This window comes from Salvelinus fontinalis, chromosome 33 (genome assembly GCF_029448725.1).
Source record: "Salvelinus fontinalis isolate EN_2023a chromosome 33, ASM2944872v1, whole genome shotgun sequence".
NCBI classification, from domain to species: Eukaryota; Metazoa; Chordata; class Actinopteri; order Salmoniformes; family Salmonidae; genus Salvelinus; species Salvelinus fontinalis.
Genome location: NC_074697.1, coordinates 46785642 through 46811409, shown reverse-complemented (window position 1 = coordinate 46811409; position 25768 = coordinate 46785642). Strand labels below are relative to the sequence as shown.

At 42.5% G+C, this 25768-nt stretch overlaps 2 protein-coding genes across 9 annotated transcripts; both read left to right on the top strand.

The window, feature by feature from the left end:
- The first annotated feature begins 88 nt into the window (after positions 1 to 88).
- Positions 89 to 9896, top strand: LOC129832406 (protein FosB-like). 6 transcript variants are annotated; one of them, XM_055896442.1, is made up of 6 exons: positions 89 to 688; positions 909 to 1087; positions 2606 to 2962; positions 3210 to 3317; positions 3766 to 4113; positions 4268 to 4333. In XM_055896442.1, the coding sequence occupies exons 1-6, from the start codon at positions 625 to 627 to the stop codon at positions 4331 to 4333; spliced, it is 1122 nt and encodes a 373-aa protein (XP_055752417.1). In that variant the 5' UTR covers positions 89 to 624. The 6 variants fall into 6 exon arrangements, with proteins under 6 accessions (XP_055752417.1, XP_055752415.1, XP_055752413.1 ...); XM_055896441.1 differs by lacking the exon at positions 4268 to 4333 and adding an exon at positions 5153 to 9896 and having other exon boundaries at positions 101 to 688; positions 906 to 1087; positions 2606 to 2992; XM_055896440.1 differs by having other exon boundaries at positions 93 to 688; positions 3766 to 9896.
- A 4580-nt stretch (positions 9897 to 14476) lies between these two features.
- LOC129832405 (uncharacterized protein C19orf47 homolog) lies at positions 14477 to 22243 on the top strand. 3 transcript variants are annotated; one of them, XM_055896434.1, is made up of 8 exons: positions 14477 to 14555; positions 15751 to 15838; positions 17412 to 17526; positions 17845 to 17926; positions 18132 to 18257; positions 18425 to 18571; positions 18827 to 18900; positions 19003 to 22243. In XM_055896434.1, the coding sequence occupies exons 1-8, from the start codon at positions 14477 to 14479 to the stop codon at positions 19531 to 19533; spliced, it is 1242 nt and encodes a 413-aa protein (XP_055752409.1). In that variant the 3' UTR covers positions 19534 to 22243. The 3 variants fall into 3 exon arrangements, with proteins under 3 accessions (XP_055752409.1, XP_055752410.1, XP_055752411.1); XM_055896435.1 differs by having other exon boundaries at positions 14504 to 14555; positions 18425 to 18496; XM_055896436.1 differs by lacking the exon at positions 14477 to 14555 and adding an exon at positions 14594 to 14716.
- Positions 22244 to 25768: the final 3525 nt, after the last annotated feature.

The following is a 25768-nucleotide window of genomic DNA, read 5'->3' as shown; positions in this document are numbered from 1 at the left end:
GTCTGGAGCTTAACTCTACAATACTTAGGCAGTTTACTGAGTCTACAAAATAATTATTAGGCTACATGAGCTTACACCTCCAAAACACTAAGAACACGTGCATTGAGATTTTAATTTAATCTACTTTACAATACATACTTTGGCTAGGTGCACACTAAAATTGTCATAACTTGTTGTTTCATTAAATGTACTATCAGAAATAGTTTCTTGATCAAAAATATATCGTGGCTGTGATAGTAACATGTTATATTCTCGTCTGCTGGACGGTTTCTGTGGGAGAGGGAATCCCTAGCTAAACGTCATTACCAAGGATACCAAACAAAAACACAACCCCATAAATGGGCACGTACGTCAGCGGAACTCCTAGGCGGGACTTCGTATCCTTTACAATGCTTCTCTCGTACTCCATGGATTCATTCATAAGACAAGACTCGCTTCTGTGGACTGTGACTCTATATCGCTGATCAGTTTACGCACAGTGGACTTTTACATGGATCTATCATTGCACATTGTAAAAAGGGGACGAAGGACATATTTTAGCGGATTCTGAATCGGATCGATGAGTTTTTAAAAATCCGAAACGTAAGGACTGTTTCCATAGCAGCGAACTGGATTTCCTTCTTCATGCAACTTTTTTGGAAAGAGACCAAGAGCATCTTACCGGAGCACAATAAGGAACACATTAACGGTAAAATACTTTCTAAACATGAATGTTAGATAATGCAGCAACAACGGTTCTTATTACGTGATTTCCGATATACATGTAGGCTACACGTAAAGCGAGGTTTCCAGTTATGCATGTTTACTGTTGACCAAATCCTAGATACATGAGATTGCATTTCAATGACATCAAACTGACAGCTGTCTCCCCTCTCCCCCTTGCCCTTGTGTATGCGCTCGAACAGCAGGTGACATCGCACTCACTCCGGGAACTGTAGGTTTCTCTCTCGGCTCCGCCCGGGAAATGTTCCAGGGATTCCCCGGTGACTTTGATTCCGTCTCCCGTGGAAGTTCATCCCCGTCTATTGAGTCTCAGTACTTTTCCTCCGTGGACTCCTTCGGGAGCCCGCCGGCCAGTGCCTCACAGGTAGGTCCAATAAGTAAAGTAATGATGAGTATCGGGGAGAAATGGAGCTTATGTGTCCTTTCCCCCCCAATGTCCGATGTTGATTACTATAATATTGAGGAAACATTTCATTTGACAGATGTTTATATAATAATGCATGAAGTCTGATTTATGTTGTACATGATGATGTGGCCGTGGGTTGTATTCCAGAAATATGGGTTAAGTTTAGAATTCAATGATGCTTTTACAGTTCAGTAGTATTTGCAAATGCTGGTGCAGTTATACCTTGTCGCGTTAGAGTTCTACCATGCAGAGTTTGGATTTATCAACCTGAGTATCATCATAATTATAAGCTTGTTGTTACATAGTTTCTATGAAAGGGAAAGGCAAGAATATTTTCCCTTTCACGTCTGATAAACCATGCGTGAAAAAATGCGCTGCCAATTGCCTTGAAATCTACAGGCACTTGAATTTTATTGTAGTAAAGGCCTGCCGGCATGTTCTCTGACTCAGGCTGTGCCACCTCTACTAGCAACGTGTACTGTCTTCGGTGGTAGGTTTACAGCACGCAGCGCAACGGATGACAACGCTTTGGCCATCCTACGTACGCACAAAAAGCTCCGCCTTTGCTCGCTTCTCTCCACTCTCCCTGTTGTCAGGACTCGCTGTGACGTAAATGCGTTCTATTTTGGAGTGTTACGTCGCGTTGCTAAGGGAACACCGAGGGTGTGACGGGGGAGGACGAAGGAGGAGGGGGGACTTATTCGAGCGAGTTGATTGGTTGAGGCGGCCTCTTGAAAGCTGCATGTCGCCTTGCCTTAAACGCTTTCATATGAATATTAATGCAACTCCGAGCTCACTATGGTATCACTGCTCGCCTCAGTTCTAATTAAAGCAGAGAGAGTCAGTGATAGATTTGGGCACCTAAATCTATTCTTGCAATGATCTCTTTATAACATCTATTGTGCAGGAATTTTGGGATACTCCAACTCTCACTGACATTCTATCGTTCTATAAGAGTGACATTTACTGACAAGATGTACTACTTTTTACAAGTTTGTATGCGCCTTTATGACGTTATTATAAGGGTTATCAATGTGTTATGTCTATTTGTAGCACATTTTCAACTGACAAATTGTTTTTTTTATTAAGTTAGGATCATAATGAGATCATATAAGACATTATAAGGGGGACATACATGCTTATGACTAGTCTAACAATGCATTTATACCTGTCAGCTTCTTATCCACATGGTAAATGTTTGCAATGGTGGCAGTTTATTCAACGTTTGTTTATAGATGACTTGTGAATAGAATGGGTGTGTCAAACTGTACCCTGAAAGTGTGTGTCTTATGGACATCAAGGCTATGTAATCTTCTGCTGTGATGTCTACCATCTTATGTTCAAGGGAATCAACAATGAAATAGTTCACAAAGCAATGTTTAAAGAGAAAGTCACTTGTTGTCATTGCATTGTATAGCAGCATCACATTTCTCTGTCTGTGTTCATTCCTAACCCCTCCATCTCTGTGTGTTCCAGGATTGTGTGTCTGCTGGAGGCGGGGTAGGGGTAAGCAGTGGTTCCGGGGGCAGCAGTGGAGGAGTGGATATGCCAGGCTCCTTTGTGCCCACAGTCACAGCCATCACCAGCAGCCAGGACCTGCAGTGGATGGTGCAGCCAACTCTCATCTCGTCCCAGGCCTCTGGGCAGAGTGGGATGGGGACCTCTACTATGACCCAGTCTGTGTCCCTGGTAGACCCTTATGATCTGCCAGGGCCCAGTTATTCCTCTGGCTCAGGTTTTACTCCCGCAGGCTCTGGTACCCCGGGGCCAGGCCCAGCCCCGGGCCCCATCCGTCAGTCCAGGACCCGTAGCCGCCGTGTACGAGACGAGTCTGTGAGTGACGATGGAGATGTTGGTGTGTTTGTAAGTGTGTGTGCCCCGTGTGTAAATCTTTATATGTCGAATGGATAGACAGCAAGAATGAACACGTTCGCCGCATTTTCTATGACACTGTATTTGACGATACATCTATATATCTGTTATTCTCAGCTAGCGAGAGCCCATTCAAGTGCATCAGACAGATTTGCGGCAAAGACAAAGTTTGCATTTGTTTTAATCCCTCCTTATTCTTTCCCTCCAGTTGACTCCAGAGGAGCAGGAGAAGAGGCGTGTTAGACGCGAGAGGAACAAGCTGGCAGCCGCCAAATGCCGAAACCGCCGGCGCGAACTGACTGACAGACTGCAGGGGGTGAGCTTGCCTGTGTTCTTACTGTCAAAATGACTTCCTGTGATAATTATATGCAGTGTGTTATGCTACATAACTAGGCTCATGATAATGACTGTGTATGTGAGTAAAAGTAACACGTGATGTTATTCAAGGGGCTGGTTATTAAGAGACGGGGGTTATTAGTTGAAGAGCGAAGATGATTATAGTGCTTGTGACAGTCTATTGTGCCTACAGTTGGTATAGTCTAATTTACCAGTCCTAGCAGTCTAATTTACCAGTCCTGGGCTAAAGTATCTATTTCAAGGGGGAATCATGTAGGCCTATCTATATCTAAAAACATAGCCGTGCATCCACCTCCACAGACGTAGAATTAGAACACCTGTGTTGTCTAACCCTCTACCCCCTCTCTCTCTCTCTCTCTCTCTCTCTCTCTCTCTCTATTTCTCTCCTTTCCTCCCTCCCTCCACAGGAGACTGACATCCTGGAGGAGGAGAAGTCTGAGCTGGAGGCTGAGATCTCTGAGCTGCAGAAGGAGAAGGAGCGCCTGGAGTTTGTCCTGGTGGCTCACCAGCCCAGCTGCAAGATCCCCTACCAGGAGCAGCAGGCCTCTGGCTCCACACAGCTCCAGCATCAGCCCCTACTGCCCCAACAGGCCCCCGTCTCCATCGTGGGCTTGACTGTGGAGGACACTTTCTACCTGCCTCCCGCCTACACCTCGCAGCCCTCCACTTCACAGCAGCAACAACAACAGCAGCAGCAGCAGCAACAGCAGGTTCAACAGCAGCAGGTTCATCCGCAGCCGGGGATGATGCAGGAGGTAGCGTTTTCTAGTTCTTTCTATGGCTCAAGCGAGCCTGCGCCGGGTGGGCCGTGCCTGGTGGCCGACAGTGGGGGTGGTGGTCACAATGATGGCGCGGCCGCTGGCAGCTACAACCCTTCATACACATCTTCATTTGTGTTCAGCTACCCAGAGGGAGCCTGCGGGGTCAGCGCTAACCAGAGAAACAGCAGCAGCGAGCAGTCCTCTGATTCCCTGAACTCGCCCTCGCTGCTCGCTCTCTGACTGACCGACAGACACACACACACACTACACGCACGCACACACACACCCCTGTGTCAATCACGTACATACGGCAAAAACCAGTTGCTCATGATAGACGAGGTCAACAACATGGATAACATACATCATATGATGATCCATACAAACTCACACATATTCAGACCTGAAAAACATGAAATCAAACCAAGTTTGACCACATAGCATTTAGTGCATATAAGCCATTGTTGTCCTTATGAGAAAACTAAACGTAACTAACCAAGTATTTGAAGTGAATTCAAATTGAGTCTAAAACTCTGGGCTCTGAGTTGTCAGTCGATCTGTGAAACATCCTCTGACATCATACCCAGCTTAATTCACAATGAATCTTTCAACATCTTGTGGCGTGCACGTACAGTGCACACAGTAAATAGTAACATGCTCACCTGCGATCCCACAAGCACACTTATCCACCCCTTCGTTCCCTCTGTCGGCCATCCCTCTCTCACTGCTCCTGCTCTCATCTTCTTCATCCCTCTCTTCATGCTGAATGTATTTGTGCAAGCTGAAATAGGGAAGAAGGACTGAGGTTTGGGTCTTTTTTTGTGAGGCCAGACTGCTGAGCTCTTGCTCTCCCCTCCCGCCTTCCTCATCCGCTCGGTTCCTCTTGCTTCTTCGTCATTAGTTGTGACTTGGAAAGGGAAGGGCGTCACAGCCTCCAGCTATCTGGCTCTTTCTCTTTTTATCCTGCCGTCTACTCTTCGTCCATCTCTCCATCTTTGTTTCTCTCCTCTGTGTGTCTCTCTCTGTCTCTTTGAAGTCTTCGAACCCTGAGAGCACGCCGAGCCCTTCCAGCCCCTGGGACCTTGACTGAGCGCCGGCCCACCTCACACGTCCCACACGGACGCGGACGAACCCCCAACTGAGGAGCCCTGGAGTATTTCGCTCAAAGCACACAAAAGCAAAAGCTAAAAAACACACACACACACACTGAAAATACAACAAATTTGATGGACACAAATGTAAAAGAGTTGTCACTCTTTTATTTCTTCTCCTGGGCCATTGTCGGATGTTGAAACGATGGAGATTAAATGAGACTTGTGTTGTGACGGTGAGATGAGGATGGCGGGAGAATGAGAGAAGAGGCTTTAGCCGAGGTAGAGGTCTAGAGGGAGAGCTGAAACTTTGGCAGAGAGAGAGGATGAGCCCCCTGTACTCGTAAGCCTGAATGGAATTTAAACAATCCAAAAAAATCCTGCTTTTGCCAACTGTATGGATGGGTTACCTCTTACCTGCAGAGTACCACCGCCATACTTCAAGCATCTGGATTGTCCGCCATTTGTTACTGATACTATTTTGTATAATGTTCTTCACCCTCCTTTATCGCCAAGTATTTTCTGTTGTTGTTTTTAAGTCTTACATTTGACAGAGAAAATATCATGGTGAGAAAAAAACATTGAGAGAGGAATGTACTTTTGGTAAAGAGCTTTTGTCAGACATGAGTCTGTTGATAACCAATCTGTTTAAAAAAATATTACCTGTAAGGAATATTTAACCAACCTCTGAACATTGGGATGAGTGGCCTCTGTGCCTCTCCAAGTGGGAGGTGCATTTATTGTGAGTGTATCTCACTCTGAGCCACTTGGCCCGCTTATTTATTTCTTGATTGAGGTTGACATGATGAGAGAGCACAATACGGAGCCGGACACACAGAGGAGACAAGAGGAGGGGGCTGTTTATGAGTATGTGTTCTACATTTGTCTGTGAATTTGTTCCTTTTATTTCCAGTGACTTTTGTTATGTTTGAGTTTTTTGTTGTTGCTTTGTCCTCGACTCTTACCTGTGTTGTCGCTGCCAGAGGCTCTTGTTCTTTTCCCCTTAATGTTACATTTACTATTGCATTGTAACTATTATTGTGTTATTATTGTATTTTTTATCTTAGGTTTGGCAACTTCAGAGGCATGATGTGCACTATAAAAACATTTTCTATGTGTCAAAAGTATACTTAAAAGCATATGCATATAGATACAAAAAAATGTGTATATTTAAGTGTATGTACAATTATTGTGAAGTATGAATGTTTGAAAATATAAATGGGATATTTTTGTCAATGAAGAAACAGAGGTGCAGTTTTTGAGGCTGGTTTTAAAATGGATATTTTTCTAAAAGAACAAAGATTTATAAAAAACGATAATACTTAACCATTCCCTCAATATGACGCACATTATCACTGCCTGTGCTCATATGTTTTACATATAAAAGCACATTATTCAGGATAACTATATCTAACATGTGATGCTGCGTGTATTGCAGTTTGTCAATATGATGAGATTATTGAGGTGGTGCTATTGCCTTTTGCTTTTACATTTGCCCGTTTGTTTGTTTTTCTCTGTGAGGTCAGTCCCAATGCCTATGCCGCCAAAGCTTAATGTCACCACTTAGTCCCCTACGGACCCAAAATGAGGAAACTAGTATGAATTGAATGTCAAAATACATATTAAAGTATTAATGATGCAAATAATTTTTTATTGAATGTTTTTGTTGAGAACAGTCTGTTAGTCCAGTGTGCATTCCTGTTCAATAAAGTAGTTATCGTGTGATTCAAACAACAGACATTTTTGGAGAGCTTTTCGAGAGTTGCTCTCATAAAAAAAAATCACCTCACAGTAGTAATTGTTGCATAACTTGAAATATCAATGGAGGTGTGATTGTGATTTTTTTTTTTGTCTGGCTTATCATTAGATGGGCTAAAGTCTTAGTTGTGAATTGAAAAGAGGGCCCGTCCATTTTTATTGTGAAGCAAAAAATGTAACTTAAGTGCCAGGCTTCAAGTGGTAAGACAAGGGACAGGCCTCATATGCCTTTTTTGAGTGACGAACTTCCATGCCTTTTTCATTTCCTTCCATGAACCTACCATGGCATTGTTGATGATGTGTGAAAGGGGTTTATACTGACAGATGACACGGTCTGGACAAGTATGGCTCGTGTACAGAATGGTTTTGTGGTGCTACTTATAGTATATCAGATGAACTGATCATAGAACATCCTGTTCTGGCAAATTCACTTACAACTTATCAGTGATGAGGTCCATGGGTCCTGTTCCATCAAAACCGCTCGAAGAGTCTCCAGAGTTGGACAAAAATATACCATGGTTCTTCCACTGAGTGAGAGCATGTTTGAATATTCCTGACGCCGATATTCTTCTAATTTCACACCCTAAACAATGTCGCATTGATATCTTGAATTCCAACCATGCATTCTCTTAGAAAATGTTAAGTCGTTTTTTTTCTTACCCTGGAAACCCAGTTACCAGTTTGAAAGAATTCACACCTATGTCAGCACCGGACAGATCAGGAAATGAGGTCTAGTTCACATAAGTCTAGTTTTGTAATCTGTACCATCCAAGAGAGAGAACGAGAGAGACAGAAAGGTAAAGACAGAGAAATAGAGAGAGGAGAATTGAGGTGGCAGAGGGAGAGGGAGAGGGAGAGAACTTCCATTTTGGAACTTCCTTTTCTCACAATCCAAGTTGAGATGGGCCATGGACATATGTAGCAATGATGAAATAAACTCAGTCACGTTGTTGTAGCAGTGGACCTGCCTTCATACAAATACCTCCATACTAGACTGACTGGAACAGACAAGAGGTCTTTTACCATTTTGCGTGGTTGACAAATGCCTTATTTTTCCATGAGTTGCAAACTTGCAATGTTATGTATTGAAATTGAAACTTTGAAATGCAACACTCATATCCTCTAGGATAGACATGTATCAAATCATATGAAAAGCTTAATTTACACAGTGCCAGAAGTCTTCTGCACGCTCTTTCTGCTATGCTATGTGTCCAGTGTGATCATGTATTGTCGTGATTTTCCACCCCTATTATAAACTGTACCATGATCTTTCATTCACATAGCCCGGTATCTATGTTTGGGCCAAGAGGTCTTGACCTAATTGAGTGGAGGTTGAGGGGCAGACCTTGATTATAAATATATGAATCTTCAAGAAATATTTTAAAACCCTTAATTTTTTGCATTTTCCTTTGATGCCTTGTGACTGATATTTTTGGTTATTTCCTTCAATTGAACCTTTGTCTTTTCCTCGAATGCCTTCTCTAGAAAGTCTATTTCTGACTTTATATGTAAACAGATGTTTGTCTTTTTCTGTGAAGCAATGGTCGCATTGTTGTGATCAGCAGTGACTAATGAAAATGGACGCAGAAATTTTACGGGAATTTATACTCAAGACATTTTGAGACTATTTGTAACAGCCGAGGCCCAAAACGAAATAGGTTTTAGGCCTACCTGGATAAATAAAGGTTAAATAAAAAATAAAATAAATAAAACATCTCCAGTGATAGATATAATGATGGTGCTTTGATAACTACACATTTGTCCTTGTTCAGTGCATAAAATAAGTATAATAATTGATGAAATGTAATGCTCAATAACCTTCTTTTGCATCTGTTTCTGAGGGGATCAATTTAACCTCTGATTATCTTATACAGTATTGTCTATCTTTTTCAAATGGACCAGATGTTATGACAGTACACCTGTCATATTTCTCTCTCTCTCTCTCTCTCTCTCTCTCTCTCTCTCTCTCTCTCTCTCTCTCTCTCTGTCTCTCTCTCTCTCTCTCTCTCTCTCTCTCTCTCTTTCTCTTTCTCTTTCTCTCTCTGTCTCTCTCTCTCTCTCTCTCTCTCTGTGTGTCTCTCTCTCTCTCTCTCTCTCTCTCTCTTTCTCTTTCTCTTTCTCTCTGTGTCTCTCTCTCTCTCTCTCTGTGTCTCTCTCTCTCTCTTTCTCTCTCTCTCTCTTTCTCTCACTCTCTCTCTCTTTCTCTCACTCTCTCTCTCTCTCTCTCTCTCTGTCTCTCTCTCTCTCTCTCTCTCTCTCTCTCTCTCTCTCTCTCTCTCTCTCTCTCTCTCTCTCTCTCTCTCTCTCTCTCTCTGTGTCTCTCTCTCTCTCTCTGTGTCTCTCTCTCTCTCTCTCTCTCTCTCTCTCTCTCTCTCTCTGTGTCTCTCTCTGTGTCTCTCTCTGTGTCTCTCTCTCTCTCTCTGTGTCTCTCTCTCTCTCTCTGTGTCTCTCTCTCTCTCTCTCTGTCTCTCTCTCTCTCTCTCTCTCTCTCTCTCTGTGTCTCTCTCTCTCTCTCTCTCTGTGTCTCTCTCTCTCTCTCTCTCTCTGTGTCTCTCTCTCTGTGTCTCTCTCTCTGTGTCTCTCTCTCTCTCTCTGTCTCTCTCTCTCTCTCTCTCTCTCTCTCTCTCTCTCTCTCTCTCTCTCTCTCTCTCTGTGTCTCTCTCTCTCTCTCTGTCTCTCTCTCTCTCTCTCTCTTCTCTCTCTCTCTCTCTCTCTCTCTCTCTGTCTCTCTCTGTCTCTCTCTGTCCACCCCATTCTAACTCCTTTCCCCCATTCTCTCTTATTTTACTTGACGGAGGGGAGCTTTACTCATCGTTGTTCTTGATAGACTGTGAAAGCTGAGTGAGCTTTCCCCTCCGTAACTGTTTATATTACCGTCCAAATCTTTATTTTGGAGAAAATAGCATTCAATAAACAGCAACATAGTATCAAGGTGATTTGTTGTGTGTGTGCTGTGGCCCCATACCTCACCTCTATCATGAAATGTCTCCAAAGGGTCGGGAAATGGAGTCCCTAGAGAAAGCAAGAACAAGATGGTTGTCAGGAGTAGTGCAGTATTATCATAAGGAGACGTATACTTGGAAAACGGAGGAGGAATGGAGGGGAAAAGAGAGGGAGAGGAGGTTGAGCTTGAGTCAGATAAAAATTGTGAAAAAAAGGGAGATGGTTTGTTAAAGAAGAATGGTAGAAAGTGTAAACAGAGGGAGCTGAAGACAGGAGGAGAAATGGAAGTGAATGAGGGTGAAGTATAGGAGGTGGTAGGTGTGGTGAAGTTATCGGAGACTGAGGTAGGTACCGAGAGTCAGGAAAAAGATGAGTCTGTGACAGTAGGAGTGAAGTTTATGGAAAAAGTGGACTCTTGCCTTTTGGCCTATCCATTTGTGGTTTCACTGTGGGTGAAAAAAAAGAGTTGGAAAATGTGGAATCGGCGAGGGTAACCAGAAGTGGTCTAGTGATAATTGTTTGTGTTTCCGTTAGTCAGAGGGAGAAGGCGCTCGGAGTAAAACAAATGGAGGCAAGAAAAGTTAATTGTTTTGCTCTCAAGAAAAGGGCACCAATGAAAGGAGTGATAACTGGGGAAGCATTAAATATAAAAGTTTACCAGCTGAGGGGAAAGATTCCCGGTGTATGTGATGCTCGTCGTTTGATGCGACAAAGTGAAGTTAGAATATATAAGTTATCCTGTACGAGCATATGTGCCGAATACAAGCTTATGTGGCAGCAGTGTGTAGGAGCGAGGGTCCACGATCTGAGAAGTGTGCAGAAGGGCATGAGATAAAGGAATGTGTTGTATTGGGGAAAGTAGTGGAATGTGTTAATTGTAGGGGTGCCCAGGGGACTGGGGATCAGAAATATCCCGTGCGAGAGAGGCAGGTAGAGTAGAGCAGAGGTTGTCATATGCTGAGGCAGTGGAGAAAGTAGAGGAAGATGGGTTAAAGGGGGAGGAGTGGTGAGAGCAGTAGAGATATACCAGTACAGAGGGATAGACCAAAAAGTGATATAAGTTTCAGTAAAATTTGATTTTTAGCATTTATAGCAATGGTTATCATCTGTACTGCAGGGATGGAACGGAAGTCGCAGAAAATTGAGGTGGTGGTGGCAGCTGCAGAGAGGTATTTGGGTGTGTGAGACTTGACATCAGAAGAGTTTCAGGGTGTGTTAAGTGGTGATGTCTCATCCTTGATGGCATGAGGTAGGAATAAATACATTTAATTAGTGTAGTAGGGTGGTGTTCATTTTACATTATATAATTCTGAAATTAGTGAGTGTAGTGTTAGATGGTAGAGTATTTATTTATTTATTACATTTGTATTTTTCAAGTGAAGTATATGGGAGTTATACTCCAGTCTAGTAGGTGGCGGTAATGCATCAAGTTAGAAGCCAACCGCCGTTAAACCTCATAGAAGAAGAAGAAGAAGAAGAAGAAGAAGAAGAAGAAGAAGAAGAAGAAGAAGAAGAAGAAGAAGAAGAAGAAGAAGAAGAAGAAGAAGAAGAAGAAGAAGAAGAAGAAGAAATGAAGAATATGAAATATGGAATATGGGAAATATTGGGAACTGCTGAAATTTAAAATCCGCTCAGCCTGTATTACTTATGGAAAACGGCTTGCTTTAAGAAGGAGATGTGAGGTAGTTGAACTCTCTAAGACAATTGTGGATATCACAGAGATTGAGCATCTTGATCTTAATGAGAATGCCAAATTGAATGATTTACAGAATCAACTAGATACATTGTATGAGGAAAAGGCTAGAGTAGCTTTCATAAGATCCAGAAAACAATGGCTTGAAAAAGGCGAAATGAACAGTAGATACTTTTTTAATTTGGAAAAGAGGAGAGGGGAACTCAACACACTTTGGAAACTTAAGATTAATGGGGTTACCACTGAGGATAGAGAGTTGTTATCAGACTTTACCACAAGGTTTATGAGCATCTTTACTCCTTAGATAACAATTTGAGTGACTCTAAGGATCTCCTTGATTCTATAGAGAATGTTAATTTGGTTAGTGAAGAATTCAATCGGTCTTGTTGTCAAGATTTATCCATTATAGACATCCAGTACGGGGTTGCTCAGTTAAAAAATAACAAATCTCCAGGTTGTGATGGATTAACCTCTGAATTTTACAAAACCTTCTCTGAAGAAATAGCACAATTTTTACTTGAAACCTTTAATGAGGCTATAAAGAAGGGAGAACTACCTGCCTCTCTGAAGCAAGGGGTTATTACTCTTATACCTAAACCACACAAGGATCTCTTAAATATTGATAATTGGCGTCCAATCACACTCCTAAATAACGACTACAAAATTAAGCCTTAATCTTTGCAAAAAGGTTAAAGTCTTGCTTGAATGATCTGATTGATGAATGTCAATCAGGGTTTATGAAAGGGTGCCATATATCTAATAATCTGAGGCTGGTGTTAGACTTGGTTGAGTATTATGATCTATTGGATGACTTCCCTGTTATCCTATTTTGGGATTTTCAGAAAGCATTTGATACAGTAAGTCACAATTTTATCTTTCATTGTCTTAAGCATTTGAAATTTGGTCGTTTTTTTTGTTGATGCTATTAAAACTCTGTATAATGGTGGCAATAGCTGTCTCAAACTTTGTCATGGAACATCCTCAAGGTTTAACATTTACAAAGGAATACGACAAGGTTGTCCAATTTCTCCTTTTTTATTTATGTAAGTATCTCAAATGTTATGCTCATTAGTCCATAAAAGTCCATTTGAAGGCATTACATTCCAGGCCAGAGAGATCAAGATATCCCAACTGTAAGATGACACCTCACTTTTTTTGAAAAAATGTGTCACAAACTAGATTAGCATTGGATATCGTGAAGCAATTCTCCAAAATCTCAGGTTTGGCACTAAATCTTTCCAATTGTGAGATGTTTGTTTTGAAAGGGGCTGTCAATCTGGCAGATTGTAACATCTCTGAAAAAGATACTGTAACCTACCTCGGTGTAAAGATCACCAAAAATCTTAAGGCTGTGAATGATCTTAATTTGAACCCATTAAGTCTTCAAGGAAGGGTGCTTTTATCTTAAGCTGAGGGACTATCTCGTGCATCCTATCTTTTTTCATCTATTGACATTCCCAAATCCACTTTCTGTACCTTAGATAGGCTTTTGTACAACTTCATATGGAAAAACAAGCCATATAAGATAAAAAGAGATGTTATCACCAACAGGGTTTGTGATGGCGGTCTAAATGTCTTAGACTCCACTCTCTTCCATCAGATATCAAAGGTCAACTGGATTAAAAGGTACATAAAAAATCCTCATAGTTTCAGGAATATTATACCTCATTTTGTTTTTCAGAAGTTCGGAGGGCTTAATTTTTTACTACAATGTCCATATATTATGGGTTAACTTCCTGTGAAACTGGCGGCTTTTCACAAGCAGGCTTTAATGTGCTGGGCTTTGTTGTATAAACACAACTTTTCACCTCATAAATATTTTATATGGAACATTGGGTCGATATTACATAGAAACAAGACGTTATTTAACCATAAATGGTTCTCGAAAAACATTGTCCTTGTCAGCCAATTAGTTCATATTAGTGGGAATCTATTTACACGGAGAGGATTTATGGAAAGATGCAACTTTGAGGTTTCAAGCAAGGAATATGACACTGTTATTTAAGCTATACCTAGTGGGACAAAAACTTTACTTCAGAATAATGCATATTTTGGAATATCTCCGATTGTAAGCGATATCCAGGTGAATGGCATTGGTCTACTAGATACGAAATTCAACAATCGTTTATTAAGGGATATGTTCTACAGGAAGTCTATTCCCTCTGTGATATTTTGTTGGGCTTCATCGTTTGATGTAAACTGGCGCCATGCTTGGCTCACTCCACAGAAATGTATGGTGACCAATAAAGTAAAGGACATCTCCTTTAAGATTATCCATAGATTCTATCCGTGTAATAGCTTGATTTCTAAATATATACCTGATATTACCAGTGAATGCAGTTTTTGTGAACTAGAAACGGAATCTATTGAATCTATCTATTGATTCTGTCATTGTTTATATAGTGAAGTGTTCTGGACTGATGTAAAACTATATCTTTGCCTCAAATTGCATACAGCCATTGAAATGTCTACGTTTGACATATTGTTTTACTACACTGATTCCTCAGTTGAACGTATGTCATAAATCTCTTTATTTTATTAGGAAAATGTTTCATACACAAATCAAAAAATATGAAGAAAAAGGCCCTTTTCATATTTTTTTAATCTGATTTGGAAACCTATTTAGAGTCTTTAAAACGTATACAAAACAAAATGTCAAAAAAATGTATTTACTATATGTCTGTATTTGAATTGATATAATGTGGATTAGTTGTATTTTTAAAAATATTTTTCTCATTCCTCTGGCTGTTATGTTTATGTTTTGCATGTTACTGTTAATAAAAAAATACAAAATAAAAAAATAAATGTCTCCAAAAAAGAAGGACAATTTATGGCAGTAGATTGAAGGGTTACACTGCACTCATGTGGTGAAAATATGTTACTTCAAAAAAATGCAACGGAATTTACGTCACAAACGGAGCAGTCTCCTGTAAACATGGCTTCCGTAACCACAGGTGAGTGACATAAAAGGGCCCAGATGACGTGGAAGATCGCTTAAAAAGACTCAAAAACATATTTCCCCCCAATTATTATTAGGATACTGAGTCAAGATGTTAATTTTATTTTGTTCGGAATGTAGGGATACCGTTTTCTGTATGTCTACCTAGCTAACATGGTGTGTACGGACGGACACAAGTCAAGTGCCGACTAGAATGTAGCTAACGTTAGCCGGTTAGCTATTCAAAATTGCTCGTGTATCATTGTTTGTAGTTACATTTTTTACCACGAACATACGTGGGACTGGTTACTAGATTATAATTGGCGCGACCGTGTTGACTGATATGTACGAAGTTGTAGCTAATCTAGCTAACGTGAACCAACATTTTCATGCACATTAACTAGCTAAATTGGCTAGCAAGTCAACTAGTAGCTAGATTGCTAGCCCATAGCCACACACTAAACGGTAGCTTGCTGCAGGGGAAGGTAGGTCGCTAGTATAACAACTACCGAAAGTTCGCCTTGTGAAAATTGTCATACGTTTCGTAGAGGCCATCGTGACATTAAACCTAGACTGAGAACGGTTGGTTAACTAGTTTAGTTAGCAAGTTATTGTATGTGTTCGAGACAAGTAGCCCACACACTGCAACCAGGGCCCTTTAGCTAATGTTGGGACTGACTTTAGCTGCCTGTTGTCTCCCTCTATTTAGATAAACAGACACCCTCAGTTTAATTAAAAAACATTTTATTGTGCCTGATACTGTAAAATATAGTCCTTTACACTTCACGGACTTGCTTTTGACGGCCAAAGTATTGTTCTGGAGGAAACACTGGCAATATCAAATGTGTCTATGAACCCCAGTGGAATTTCGCTCACCATAAAAAGCTCCATCATGGTTTTATAAATAACACCCAGCTGGCCAGTCAGCATGCCTGTCCTGTCCCCAGGGTTTCCATTTGGTATTTTCCATTGAATCTCACTGTAAATGGATCTAGCCTAATCTCACTGTAAATGGATCTAGCCTAATCAGATGGCTTTGAGTTTTAGCTTTGAAGGTCAATAAGTTTGATGGCTTTTAGTATTGCCATTCAAAACTAAGTTTTAAGATAATCGTTTTTGTAATGTAGCTCTTAAAAGTTAAGACATAGGGTGTTTGTTTTCATCAGCTACTTGAACTGTTTTTGGACACCCCTCTCTCTTTGTCTTTTCAGCCACCTCGGAGTGGATCCAGTTCTTCAAGGATGCTGGGATCCCTGCTGGTCTGGCTGTCAACTATGCCCTGTCTTTTGTGGACAACAGGTAATAAAGGCCATCTTAACTCCTTGGCCTGGAACAGTTCACCGCAAAATGAAAGATTGTCTAACCTTTTCATTTGATTATTGGTATCTAAGGTACTAAGAGAAGTGTTTTTCAGTTTTGTTTTCGTTGAAGACATTCTTGAGTTTACTAGCAATTATAAATATTTGGGTATTTTTCTTGATGAACATATTACTGTTCTATTCGGGAACATTTGCCCTGGCCGACTCGGGAAGTAGAGGTCTTGGAGGGGTTATAGGGGAAACAATAACGCTCAAAGATATTGGTTTTTCTACGTATTCCAAACTGTATCAGACATGCGTGTGTCCTGTTCTAGACTATTCAGCCGGAGTTTGCACCTATACTTGCAATAACTGGGGATATGGGCTGGGAACCCTGTGAGGTGAGATGGAAGGCATGTATGGTGACACTTTGGAATAGACTGTTGGAAATGACAACTGCCAGAATAGCTAGTAAAGTCGTTCTATGGGATCTATCCATAGGGGGAGCCTGGGCAACTGAAATGTCCAACTTTTTTCAAGAGTCTGACTGAACGTCTGTACGAAAACCAAATGAAGGGAGACATAGATATGATTTTTTTTAAACTGTTGATGCAATATGGGAAAAAAATGCCTGGAGTTGATGAATCATAAACCCAAATTGAGAACCTTTTGTTTTTATAAGGGTGAATTTGTGTGTGAGATATATTATGTATAACCTACCTAAAAGCAAGAGATCGCTATGTGCACAGGTAAGATCAGGGATATTGCCCCTGCGTATTGAAACAGGTCGGTATTGTGGTGAAATGGAAGAGGAAAGACTATGTAACTATTGTGACCTCGAAGAAATGGAGAATGAAACAAATTTCATCCTCTATTGCCCTTTCTACCACGATATACACTTGCTCTTATTCCAGAAGCCCACCAGATATACCAAGGAATTATGTGGCTGAGTGATGAGGGGAATTGAAAATGGTTTTTGTTCATTGTGTATTTCCTTTTGCGGAATATTTAAATAAAGTTTGGAATAAAAGAAAAAAGGCTACCTATAATTAAATTGTAAAAAATATATATTTAGCTTCTATGTGGTTATTAATGGTGTGTGTATATAGATTGTGTATAGGCATGTCTTCCATATGAATCTTCTCATTGTGCCAGACCGGGTTCAAGTGACTTCTGTTTCTCCCCCCCCCTTTTTTCTGTATTTATTTATCTGTATATGTTATGTATATATGTATGTATATTTTACTGCTCTAGGGATGTAATTTACTAATATGTCTTGATTTGTACCGTTTCTTTCTTCTCTTTATGCGATGCGCAATGCAGAGAACACCGGAAGAAGAATGATCATTTAATTACCATAGTGAATTATTGTAATGTTTGTTTGTGTCAATTAATCACATAAGGAATGGGTTGGCAATTGGCGATTTGACACGAAAATAAAATGTCATTAATTCGGTAATCAGTCATGAATCATTTCCATTGGTTTCGAGAGAAGATTATCTCATCCATTCTTTTATTAGTAGGATTTAAATATTTATCTCGCTCTTCCCCCCCCTCTCGCTCTCTCTCTGCAGGATCCAGAAGACCATGCTGATGGACCTCACTAAGGAGATCATGATGGACCTGGGCATCACTGTCATCGGTGACATTATTGCCATCCTCAAACACGCCAAACAGGTCTACCGACAGGTAAGGAGAAGGCTTGTGTAGAGCATGCTCTTATTCAGAGCCACTGGAAATGCCTTGAAGATCCACCAGTCTATTGCGATCAACAGGTTGGTAGACCACCGGTCTAGAGAAATGATGGGCTGAAAGATACAATCACTTCCTGTTGCTTCATTCATTTTAAAGAGCTTTTGGCACATCCTGGGAGCACTTCCTCCAATGCAGCACTACAGCTCATGCGAGAGAGATGGTGCTTTGCCAAAATACTTGCTGTTTTTAATGCAGGTTTGACAGTAGTTACTCCAGTGCTGCATCTCTCCCACCTCCTCTTCCCCTCTCCAGGACATGTGCAAAATGGCCACACAGGCCATAACCTCAGGACAGTCCAGCGTTCAGACCGAACTCCGAAGAGCTGCCAACACCCGTGAGTGTTTTTAATTCAAATCAATGAACCGTTATGAATGTCATACCGGTGATTTGCCTTTTATGTAGAGCTATTCTCAAAGGATTTAACACTGTATAATGATAAGTCACCCCTTCCACTACCAATGAGTAGTAGCACCCATTTGGGTAATGGTGGGAGTCATTCTATGCCAGAATTCTCACCATATGTTTATAATCCTCTGCAGCCGCCACACGTATGATTGCCAACGCCTTGAGCCACGACTCACCGCCAACCACACCAGCCCATCACCCTGACAACCGGGCAATCTCTGTGACCGTGTCGAACAAACAGGCCAAGAGTGGCAAAGCAGGTAGCTACCCCCTGTTCCACTCTCTGTGTGGACTGGCCTTCTCTCTCTCCATCTGCTGTATCACGAGGCGAAAGCTCCCTAGCGTAGATGTGTCACACTGACTCTCTCCGTCTCCCTTTTTTCTTCTCTACCCCCCCCCCCCCTCATCCTTTCTCTCTTTTTCTCAGTGCTGAGCCGGCCTGCTGACGAGGGGAACGGTCTGCCGGCGAAGCGTCGCCGCGTGACTGCAGAGATGGAAGGCAAGTACATCATCAACATGCCCAAAGGCACCACGGCACGCACCGCCCGAATCCTGGCCCAGCAGGCCAAGAAAGGTAGGGCCTCACCTTCTGGCCAGGGTGAACCAAGGATACTAATCATTCAATCTCCTTTAATTCTCATCCCACTAATATTATGGACTGCCGCATCTAAAGGAAATGGGTCTTGGAATGTCTTTATCTCTTACCATGATAAAGATGACCCCTATCCCTAACTAGAACCCACCATCCCACTCTTTCTGTGTGTGTTTCTTAAAATGTCTGTGTGTGACAGTATATTTCTCATTTTAACTCTCTCTTACCCATAAAAAGGGAACAAGCGGATGTCTGTGTTTGAGCGACTGGGAGCCGAGTCCAAAGCAGATACCACCACGGGCGGCAGCAAGGTGAGCCCTCTCTTCTGACACGTTACATGTGTGTCTTTGTGAGTGACGTTGGGTGTTAGTCAGGGCATGGCCGTTCTGCTCTCATGGCCCGTCTCTCTCCAGGCCACGGGTGTGTTCAGTCGTCTGGGCCGAGCAGACGGAGCGGAGGAGGAGCCGGGAACAGCAGGAAGGGCTGATGTAGACGGAGCAGAGGAGGAGGAGGAGGAGGAGGAGGATGATAGTGATGGAGAGGGTTCGGTCCTACAGTACGCTGGCGTCCTAAAGCGACTCCCTCCCTCCCAGAAGAAAGAGCCTGTGGCCCCCAAGCTGGCCCCCACCACCCTCCGCCGCCTAGGAGTGAAGTTCAAACTCCCCCCTACTGACTCTCCCTCCTCCTCTTCCTCCCCCGATGGCCTCCCCCCTGCCAAGCTCAGTGTGCTTCAGAGACTGGGTAAACCAAATGCCTCCCCACCGCCCGCCGACACCCAGGACAGCCGCGTGACCAGCACCAGAAATAAGGCCCGGCCAGGCCTGGCCCTGGCCAGCCCTAAAGTCAGCAGCAGCACCAGGGCTGGAGGAGGGGAGAGTTTTGGGGCTCAGATGGACGTAGGGTCAGTCAATGTCTTTAAGAGACTGGGCAGCAAGAGGACCTAACGCATATCAGGCCATGTCTAGACCTATACCTTTTCATTATTTTTATTTAGCATCCATCCGGAAGGCTAGTTGTGACGTGTTGGTAACATCACATAGACAGCTAGCCTGGGTACCAATCTGTTTGTGCTAACATTCCCCTCCCTGTCATGTTATGTTTATTATATGACACAGAGTACAAGGGGTGGAATGTTAGCACAAAACAGGTCTGTATTTTAGGCTTACGGAGAGCTGCTTCTAGGAGGAGTTGGCTCAGTGATAAAAAGGGATTGTGGGAATGCAGGATGTAATGTTCACCGTATCACCTCAGCACTCACCTCCACCGGGCTATGACTACCGGGTACAGGAGAAGTACAGTCCACTTAAGACGTTCATGCTGTAACTCTAGTCCTAGAATGGACAACAGCAACAGGCAAACAACACATAAAGCAACCTCTTAACCCACAAGCAAGAGCATCTCATCGGCCTCATTTTTATATGAACTGTATTTGTAGAAAAGTGTAGACTCATATTGCTGTGAAGGCTCCACCACCACATTGAACCTCCGGTTGTGTACAACGATCTGCTTGAAAGCCAAGATATTCAGAGTTGGCTGTTCACAGAATAGGAAGTTACCCACCATTGACCTGTATGTAGATGTTATTGTGAGGTTTTTTTTCAGGGCTTATTCAGTACATTGCAGATAGAAATATAACGTATAGAGCTGACATGATGGTTTTATTGACTAACAAAGAATCATGTTAGTTCTGCACCATACATTTCTATCTATACTGAACAAAAATATATACGCAACATGCAACAATTTCAATGATTTTACTAAGTTATAGTTCATATAAGGAAATCAGTCAATTTATATGAATTCATTAGTCCCTAATCTATGGATTTCAGATGACTGGGCAGGGGCGCAGCCATGGGTGGGCCTGGGAGGGCATAGGCCGACCCACTGGGGTGCCAGGCATAGCCAATCAGAATTTGTTTTTCACCACAAAAGGGCTTTATTACAGACAGAAATTCTCCTCAGTTTCATCAGCTGTCCGGGTGGCTGGTCTCAGACGATCCAGCAGGTGAAAATGCCAGATATAGAGGTCCTGGGCTGGCATGATTACACGAGGTTTGTAAGGCCAGTTGGACGTACTGCCAAAATCTCTAAAACGACGGAGGTGGCTTATGGTAGATTATCTGGCAACAGCTCTGGTGGACATTCCTATAGTCAGCGTGCCAATCGCACACTCTCTAAAAACTTGAGACATTTGTGGCATTGTGTTGTGTGACAAAGCTGCACATTTTAGTGGCCTTTTATTGTCCCCAGCACAAGGTACACCTGTGTAATGATCATGCTGTTTAATCAGCTTCTTGATATGCCACACCTGTCAGGTGGATGGATGATCTTGGCAAAGGAGAAATGCTCACTAACAGGGATGTAAACAAATTTGTGCAGAACATTTTAGAGAAATATTTTTGAGTATGGAACATTTCTGAAACATGGGACCAACACAAGTTGTGTTTATATTTTTGCTCAGTATACATGTTGTGTAATGTTGTGCTTTCCTGAATAACACCCTGGTTTGCCATTATTCCGCATGGTACAGGAACTGATATGTAAATGTCCCCTTGATATTGATACAATATTTAGCAGGTGTTCACCCAACTTTCTTAAAAAAAATGTTTTTATTGAACTTCACCAGAACTTTGCTACACTGTATATAGATTTAGAAAATCATGACAAGAAAAAAACAACATCCAAGGTTTTAAGATGTTATGGAACAAGGCACCATGCCTTGAGAAAGTGATCTTGAACATAAACAAGAAAATGGCGGAAAAAGTCTTGCCTGATTTATTTCCCCTCCTTCTTTGAGCCAGCTACTTCAAGAAGCCGTCCCATCCTCCAGGATCTCAGTCCAACAGTGTGCTCTTGTACTTTGACCATGCTCTTTTAATGAGAGACCCTGTCATTGGAATTGCAAGTGAGAGACCACAGTCAATATTTGGCTTCCCGGGGGAATAGACGTTGAGCTGATAATTTATCTATTGATGAGTTCAATAATATGTTGTCTGAAGGAGTGGTGTATGTTTGTCTGGGAGTGTTATGTGTGTTAGGGGGGTGAGTCAGTGAGCTCTCCATGTTGTCAGTATTACCGCCCTGGGGATGGGTGTCTTAGCCTCCAACCTCCCCCTCACACAGAAACAAGAGACAAAATCAGGCAGGAGCACAGCTGGTACCACTAACCAGGCTTTGACAGTGACCGACCGAGAGAAGGGATGGTGCGAGTGACAGTCTGTCCACTCTTCTCCCACTCATTGTTTCAGACAGACAATACATGGAAGAGAGAGAATTCTCATAGACCTTCACTTCGTGTGCCGGTGTCTTTTTAGACTTCAGTGCACCTTTTGACATTATCGATCATAGTCTGCTGCTGGAAATACGTATGTGTATTGGCTTTACACCCCCTGCTATAATGTGGATAAAGAGTTACTTGTCTAACAGAACATAGAGTGTTCTTTAATGGAAGCCTTTAAAACATAACCAGGTAGAAGCAGGAATTCCCCAGCGTCGTTGTATAGGCCCCTTGCTTTTTTCAATCTTTACTAACAACATGCCACTGGCTTTGAGTAAGGCCAGTGTGTCTACAGTGGCTTGCGAAAGTAATCACCCCCTTGACATTTTTCCTATTTTGTTGCCTTACAACCTGGAAATAAAATATATTTTTTGGGGGGGGGTTGTATCATTTGATTTACACAACATGCCTACCACTTTGAAGATGCAAAATATTTTTTATTGTGAAACAAGAATAATAAAACTTGAGCGTGCGTGACTATTCACCCCCCCCCCCCCCCCCCAAAGTCAATACTTTGTAGAGTCACCATTTTGCAGCAATTACAGCTGCAAGTCTCTTGGGGTATGTCTCTATAAGCTTGGCACATCTAGCCACTGGGAATTTTGCCCATTCAAGGCAAAACTGCTCCAGCTCCTTCAAGTTGGATGGGTTCCGCTGGTGTACAGCAATATTTAAGTCATACCACAGATTCTCAATTGGATGGAGGTCTGGGCTTTGACTGGGCCATTCCAAGACATTTAAATGTTTCCCCTTAAACCACTCAAGTGTTGCTTTAGCAGTATGCTTAGGGTCATTGTCCTGCTGGAAGGTGAACCTCCTATCCCAGTCTCAAATCTCTGGAAGACTGAAACAGGTTTCCCTCAAGAATTTGCCTGTATTTAGCGCCATCCAACATTCCTTCAATTCTGACCAGTTTCCCAGTCCCTGCCGATGAAAAACATCACCACAGCATGATGCTGCCACCACCATGCTTCACTGTGGGGATGGTTTTCTTGGGGTGATGGGAGGTGTCGGGTTTGCGCCAGACATAGTGTTTTCCTTGATGGCCAAAAAGCTCAATCTTTTGTCTCATGTGACCAGAGTACCTTCTTCCATATGTTTGGGGAGTCTCCCAAATGTCTTTTGGCAAGCACCAAACATGTTTGCTTATATATTTTTTGGGGCCACTCTTCCGTAAAGCCCAGCTCTGTGGAGTGTACGGCTTAAAGTGGTCCTATGGACAGATGCTCCAATCTCCGCTGTGGAGCTTTGCAGCTCCTTCAGCGTTATCTTTGGTCTGTTTGTTGCCTCTGATGAATGCCCTCCTTGCCTGTTCTGTGAGTTTTGGTGGGCGGCCCTCTCGTGGCAGGTTTGTTGTTGTGCCATATTCTTTCCATTTTAAAATAATGGATTTAATGGTGCTCCGTGGGATGTGCAAAGTTTCGGATATTTTTTTATAACCCAACCCTGATTTGTACTTCTCCACAACTTTGTCCCTGACCTGTTTGGAGAGCTCCTTGGTCTTCATAGTACTGCTTCCTTTGTGGTGCCCCTTGCTTGGTGGTGCCCCTTGCTTAGTGGTGTTGCAGACTCTGGGGCCTTTCAGAACAGGTGTATATATATGCTGAGATCATGTGACACTTAGATTGCACACAGGTGGACTTTAACTAATAATGTGACTTCTGAAGGTAACTGTTTGCACCAGATCTTATTTAGGGGCTCCATAGCAAAGGGGGTGAATCCATATGCACGCACCAGTTCTTTTTTTCATTTCACTTCACCAATTTTTCACTTTTGCGTATGTCCATTACATGAAATCCAAATACATCCAATGAAATTACAGGTTGTAATGCATCAAAATAGGAAAAACGCCAAGGGGGTGAATAGTTTTGCAAGGCACTGCATGTATGCGGATGACTCAACACTACACGTAACTGAAATTAATGAAACACTGAACAAAGAGCTGCAGTTAGTTTCGGAATGCGTTGCAAGGAATAAGTTAAGTTATTTCCAAAACTAAAAGCATTATATTTGGAACAAATCATTCACTTAACCCCAACTACATTTCGTAATGAATAATGTGGAAATTGAGCAAGTTGAGGTGACTAAACTGCTTCGAGTAACCCTGGATTGTAAACTGTCATGGTCAAAACATATTGATACAACAGTAGCTAAGATGGGGAGAAGTCCGTCCATAATAAAGCGCTGCTTTGCTGCCTTAACAACACTATCAACAAGGCAGGTCCTACAGGTCCTGGTTTTGTCGCACCTGGACTACTGTTCAGTAGTGTGGTCAGGTGCCACAAATAGGGACTTGGGGAAAATTACAGTTGGCTCAGAACAGGGCAGCACGGCTGGCACTTAAAGGTACACGGAGAGCTAACATTAATGACATGCATGTCAATCTCTCATGGCTCAAAGTGGAAGAGAGATTGACTTATTTCTTGTTTTTGTAAGAGGTGTTGACAAGCTGAAGGTACCGAGCTGTCTGCTTTAAAATACTAGCACACAGCTCAAGAAACCCATGCATACCCCACAAGACATGCCACCAGGGGTTTCTTCACAATCCACAAGTCCAGAACAGTCTATGCGAGGCGCACAGTACTACATAGAGCAATGGCTACATGGAACTCTATTCCACATCAGGTAACTGATGCAAGCAGTAGAATCAGATTTAAAAAGCAGGTAAAAATACACCTTATGGAACAGCGGGGACTGTGAAGTAACACAAACAGACACAGACACATGCATACAAACGCACTATACACACGTACACATGGATTTTGCATTGTAGATATGTGGTAGTGGAGTATGGGCCTGAGGGTACACACTTAGTGTGTTGTAATGTTTTTAAAATTGTATAGCTGCCTTAATTTTGCCGGACCCCAGGAAGAAAGCAGCAGCTAATGGGGATCCATAATAAACACAAAAGTCACTACTTTCACCTCTGATTTGTAGCACCCACCTAGCCTGAAATACAGAACCTATTTTGCTAACATTCCACTCCTTGTACTCCATGTCATGTTTAGCATGACAAGGAGTGGAACGATAACTCAAACCGACTGGTACCCAGGCTAGCAAAAAACCTTTTTGCACCAGAGTCCTCACCACTCATCAGCTCTCACTGTAGAGAAGAGAGAAGTGATTGTTTGTAATTGCGTGCCAGTGATCTTCCGGGACTATAGGGGACACAGCTGCTTTGCCAGAGGGGAAGTCCTCTGGGTCACTGCTGCTTAGTAACCAGCACAGTCCCACAGCAGGCGATGCTGGTCATTAACGTGAACATGGGCACAGTACATTCATAATAGATGAGTGTGGCCGAACAACAACTATGGATTCTATACCAGTATAGGTTAGTCTCCTGTGGAATTAATGTAGACTAGGCTATACGAAAGGGCACAACACTGGTATTTTTGTGGATCCAATGGAATCTGGTCACAAATCATTGAAATTGACACAATTTCACCTTGATGTCGCTCTCATCCTGCTACCTATCACACTCTTCAGGAGAAAAACAACAGAAGAGTGGCATGGTGCCACTAAGTTAGCCTAGGCAGGTACATTACATGACCAAAAGTATGTGGACATCGGCTCGTCGAACATCTCATTCCAAAATCCTGGGTATTAATATGGAGTTGGTCCCCCCTTTGCTGCTATAACTGCCTCCACTCTTCTGGGAAGGGTTTCCCCTTGATGTTGGAACATTGCTGCTGGACTTGCTTCCATTCAGCCACAAGAGCATTAGTGACATCGGGCACTGATGTTGGGCGATTAGGCGTTCCAATTCAGTCAGCATTCCAATTAATCCCAAAGGTGTTCGATGGGGTTGAGGTCAGGGAACTGTGCAGGACAGTCAAGTTCTTCCACAGCGATCTCAACAAAACCTTTTCTGTATGATCCTCGCTTTGTGCACGGGGGCATTG